The following is a 5,755-nucleotide window of genomic DNA, read 5'->3' on the forward strand; positions in this document are numbered from 1 at the left end:
CGAATGCTCAGTGTGCCGGATATGCGACGAAAGAAGCTCCAAGCTCGTGCGTTTCCTGTCATCAGAAGGCACGCGTATGGTTTCACTCACTCTGTTGACATTGAGCGCACGTGTGCATACCGTACAAGCGATATGCATTGTTCATTGAGTGATTGACGTGTTGACTTGTTGCAGCAATCGTCCGCTGGCAAACACCTACTGGCTTCCAGCTGTTTGGCACGCATCATACATCCCGGTAGGAAGCGAATTATTCATTGGACATGTTGAGTCTCTGTTGACATCCCTAGCTGCTACATCTTGCTATCATTACTTGTGTGACTCTCGTGGGAACGCAAACACGCAGCTGTGTGATTCTCCAAGGTTTACCCGCATGTATAATCTCGGATTTTGATGCAGCTGTAGCACACAGGATGTACAGATCTTGGGTGGTTTCGCCCGCAGTGTGTGATGACGTGCAAGCATGCTGTGAGCCTCGACAGTTTCAGTAGCACACACATGCACACGCACACAGACAGACAGAGACAGACAGACAGACAGACAGACAGACAGACAGGCAGGCACACACACACACACACACACACACACACACACACACACACACACACACACACACACACACACACACACACACACACACACAGAGTTAAAACTAAAAGTGTATGTAGCCCCCAGGATCCGATGCCACAAATTATTGGCGCTAAATATAATTTCCCGGTGGTTTCTGTTTGACTGTTGACATGCACCACGCGTGTGTACAGCATGCAGTCACATGCCAATCATCACTGTTTCAATGCCAACACCCAAAAAAGCACACAAAGCAAACGCATACACACAAACTGTTGCACAATGTTTTTTGCCCGGTGGATGTGGCCTCGTTGATGCTCTTTATTGTCTTCATGCGGTTACTTACACCTTTCCTGCACTCACAGCTGCTGCCCATGCCTCCCTACATGGCATGTCCACAAATACCTGCAACCTTCCGTGTGTTACCTGATGATTGGGCTGTTTTAGAAGCGGGGAATCAGAGGGAATGGGTTGGGTGGACACCAACGTTTCTATTGTGGTGTGTTGCAGAGGTAGACAATGCAAGGGTGAGGTGGTATCCGAGTTTGTGTGTGGCTTCTCTTGTCAGATGGAGACGGAAGCTTGTAGTGGTCTGGTTTGCGTGTTGTAGTGTGAGAGGTTGAGATGTCAACTGAGTTAGGGTGTGGGATATCTAGATGTGAATATAATATGACCTCATATCTGGATGACGAGGGATTGGGTAATGAATTAGATGGTTAGATTTGTTTGCTCTCTCTCTCTGGTCTGTTGCACTCATTTTAGGTTGTTGGTATGGAACAGTGTGATATGAAAATATGAGTATTGACTGATACAGATGAACAGACAGACAGACAAACAGACAGACAAAAGGATGGACAGACAGACAGACAGACTGACAAACAGACAGACAGAGACAGACAGACTGACAAACAGACAGACAGACACAGACAGACAAAAGGACGTACGTATGGACAGACACAGACAGACAGACAAACACGGACAGACAGACAGACACAGACAGACAGACACAGACAGACAGACAGACACAGACAGACAGACACAGACAGACACAGACAGACAGACAGACAGACAGACAGACACAGACACAGACACACAGACACACACACACACACACACACACACACACACACACAAGGACGGATGGGCAGACAGACAGACAAACAGACAGACACAGACTGACAGACAGATAGATGGACACACACACATACACACAATTGACAAACAGACAGACAGACAGACAGACAAACAGACAGACAGACAGACAAGCAGGCAGAAAGTGATTACAGAGATCACAAGTAACTGTCCACAACCCAAACACCATCCACGTGCACACAAAAAGTTTGCTGCAAATTCTAATACTCTGACTGATATTAACTATCATCTAACCATCTGTTTGCATTTCAGTGCAATGCTGTGACTTTCTGTCTCTATCATAATGCTAACTAATATACACACAAAGTACAGTAAATGTCACCCGAGTCACGTGTTGCCATCATATACGTCTGACATCAAGAGTCAACTTTGTGAGTCAATTGCCATTCACTGCAAGCAATAGAAGCAATACTTCAATAAATCAAATAAAATGGAGTAAGACTAACAAAATGTTAACAAGGGAATTTTGATACAAACAAACAGACAGACACACACAGACAGACACAGACACACAGACAGACACAGACACACAGACAGACACAGACAGACAGATAAATAGAAGACACACACAGTGACAGACAGACAAACAGACACACACACACACACACACACACACACACACACACACACACACACACACAGACAGACAAACAGACAGACAAACATACACATACACAGACAAACAGACACACACGTAAACAGATACAGAGACAGACACAGAGACAGACAAACAGACAGACACAGAGACAGACAAACAGACAGACACAGAGACAAACAGACAGACACAGACAGACAGACAGACACAGAGACAGACAAACTGACAGACACAGAGACAAACAAACAGACACAGACAGACAGACGGGGACACAAAGACAAACAAACAGACACACACACACACACACACACACACACACACGACACACACACACACGACACACACACGACACACACACACACACACACACACACACACACACACACACACACACAACCTACCGATCACAACCGACATCACCGCCGGACATATCTGCCTCGAAACAACATCTCCCATCTCCCTCACTCTCTCCGCCTCCACGACATGCACATACTCCTCTCCAGACGCCACCCAACCAAACACGGCCAACGCAACACCCGACGGCTTCTCCAAATCAACAATCCCCACAACGATCACCTTCTCAGTCACACTCTTCATCCACACAGACAAATACGGAAGATAGAACAACGAATCGGTGAGACCGTCGGTCACCATGACGACATAATCCGGCGCGTAACTCCGATGACCCGTCGGTGCCAACAGAATCGTCTGAATCGTGTGAAACATCGCAGACGGAATGTTAGTGAATCCACTGCGATACTCAAGTCTCTCAATTCGATCCAGAAGCTCGTGTTTCGTCTCATACCCATCGAACGTGATGTCGGTCGTCGCGTCGCCGTTGAATAGAACGATAGACACGAGGACGTCGTCGTCGCCGATCGGGAACGACAACACCAAATCGAATGTAAACCTGATGACCTCGTTGCGAAACACGTCGGGCATTATACTCGACGAATAATCGAGGATAATCACGACGTCTTTCACACACCGTGAGTTCACACACGGATGCATCACGCACTCGATGTCCCTCGTTTGTTCGGAGCATTTTTTCCCGCCGCTCGATGGTTTGATGATGACGTCACGTTGTTGGGTTAGTCGCCCGACGTCGCACGTCGTTGAGCATTCCGTCGCGTTTCGCCACTCGGAGAGGACGCAGTCGATCGACACGTTGCACATGTAGCCGACCAGCGTGTTGACGTATCGGCTCAACACTCTGTAGTCGGACGAGAAAATGAGATGTCGGTCGCTCGGTTCGCTTGCGACGTATGTCAGTAAGTCTTCGTATCCTTCGTAGTTTCCCACCCCGACGACGAACGTCTCGACTCCCACGCTTTTCAAATCGTCGGCGGCCACTCGGACTTCGTCTTCATTCGAGTCTCTTCCATCCGATATCAACACCAATACGTTCCGTTCAACTTCCGGTTTTGATGACGTCATGAATACGTCGTTAGCAGTTGCGAACGCCGTCGATATGGACGTCCATCCGCCTGTGCATCTCAACATTGAGAAGCCCTCGTCGACTCTCTCTCGATCAGAAAGGAAGGGAAACGAGTACTCGATCGCTCCGTTGAACGTCATGGCTCCGACGTGAACGAAGTTGTCACCGATCTCGACCTCGAGCGTCACCGATCGCATGTAATCCTGAGCGAACATACAGTCGTCCATGCTGATCGAGCCCGAAACGTCGATGAGAAACAGTAAGTTCATCCGGCTGCTACACGAACCGGCGCACAGAAACGTATTGCATTCCTCGTGTTTCTCGAGTGTCGGACACGCTGTTCCCCCGTTCTGCGGCTTCGTCGTTATTGTCCTTGTGTATCTCTGCATCCCGCCACCGCAAGACGCCGAGCACTCGCCCACTGCAGCATACAGACCGACTATACAATCGATAGGACATCGAGATCCGTTGCACACACGCGTGTCAATCAGCACTGGACATTCACTCCCTGCTCCCACGTTGACCGTCGTGATCTCCCGACCACGTGACTGGTTACCACGCCCACACGTGTTATCACACTCCGACCAGCTACTCCACAACGAGACAACACAATCAATGCCACACACTCCCACATTGCAGATTCCCATTTGAAGGAGAATGGAACATTCCTTTCCTCCGTCGCTCGGCTTGGTGATGACCACCCGGTCACGTGACCTGTAACCCGATCCGCACGTGACGTCACAATCCGACCAGTTGCTCCACGTCGTCACTTTGCAATCGATCGAGCAGCTACGGTTACACGAACGCGTCTCGTCCACATTGCCGCACGATTGCCCACCGTGAACAGCACGTTTCGTAACATTTCGTGACCTCTGTTGCCATCCGTGTCCGCATGTTGTGTTACACTCGCTCCATTGGCTCCAGTCTGATGTCACACAATCGACTGGGCATGGGCCTGCGTCGCATGTTTCTCTCTCAAATAGAAGAGGTGGACACTCGATTCCGCCGTTTGACGGTTTCCTATAGAATATTAATATGTATTTATATATTTATAGAAAATATTAAATTATACAGTCATTGATATAAATATTAAGTTAACATGGTTAGATAATTTATTCAAATTTAAAAAAAAATTAATTAAATAAATTTAAATAAAAAGTAAAATAATGAAAAAATATGAAAAATATTAATTAAGGTAATTAAATAAAAATAAATTTAAAATAATTATTAAATTTAAATTTATAAATAATTAATTAAAATTTAAACAAAAAATAAAAAATAATTTAAATAAAAAATATTAATTAAATAAGAATATAAAAATAAAAGTAAAATAATTAATCAAATAAAATATATAAAAATATTAATTAAATTTAAATAAAAAATTAAATTTAAATAAAAACAAAATAATTAAATAAAAATAATAAATTTAAAAATAATTAATTAAATTTAAATTTAAATAAAAAAATAAATTTAAATTTAAACAAAAAATAAAATAATTACTTGAATAAAAAATAAAATTAATTAAATTTAAATTTTAAAAAATAAAAAATAAAAATTTAAATAAAAATTTATTAATTAAATAAAAAATTGTTAATAAAACAAAATAATTTAAATAAAAAAATTAATAAATTAAAAATATAAAAATTAAATGACTTAAACACAATAATATATTGACTAAATTATCTCAACATGTTAAATTAATATTTTATATCAATTACTATACAACACATAACATTTAATATTTTTTATAAATATAAAAATATATTAATTAATATTCCATATATATTCCACCTTAATATCACACGAAATCTCGACCGATCGCCAGTCAAGCATTTTGTATTGCATTCGGTCCAGTTGCTCCACTGTGAGACTTCACAGTCAATGGGACACGGACCGGCATCGCACTTGCTTGTCTCACGAAGACGTGGACAGTCTTGTCCGCTGTTGGATGGTTTTGTGACGATTTGGCGTTGTCTTGTTTGTTGGCCGACTGAGCAGTTGACATT

The 5,755-nt window shown here is 43.4% G+C and overlaps 1 protein-coding gene across 1 annotated transcript in view; it reads right to left on the bottom strand.

The window, feature by feature from the left end:
* Positions 1-1,738: 1,738 nt before the first annotated feature.
* The window catches only part of LOC134187836 (thrombospondin type-1 domain-containing protein 7A-like), a 10,447-nt gene continuing 6,430 nt past the window's right edge, over positions 1,739-5,755 (bottom strand). Inside the window, exons 8-10 of the mRNA XM_062656000.1 lie at positions 5,541-5,755; positions 2,713-4,769; positions 1,739-2,106 (exon numbers count right to left, since the gene is read on the bottom strand). The exon at positions 5,541-5,755 is cut by the window's right edge and continues 27 nt beyond it. Coding sequence (XP_062511984.1) covers positions 2,093-2,106; positions 2,713-4,769; positions 5,541-5,755 — 2,286 coding nt within the window. The 3' untranslated portion in view covers positions 1,739-2,092. The remainder of the gene's footprint in view (positions 2,107-2,712; positions 4,770-5,540) is intronic.

This window comes from Corticium candelabrum, chromosome 12 (assembly GCF_963422355.1).
Source record: "Corticium candelabrum chromosome 12, ooCorCand1.1, whole genome shotgun sequence".
NCBI classification, from domain to species: domain Eukaryota; kingdom Metazoa; phylum Porifera; class Homoscleromorpha; order Homosclerophorida; family Plakinidae; genus Corticium; species Corticium candelabrum.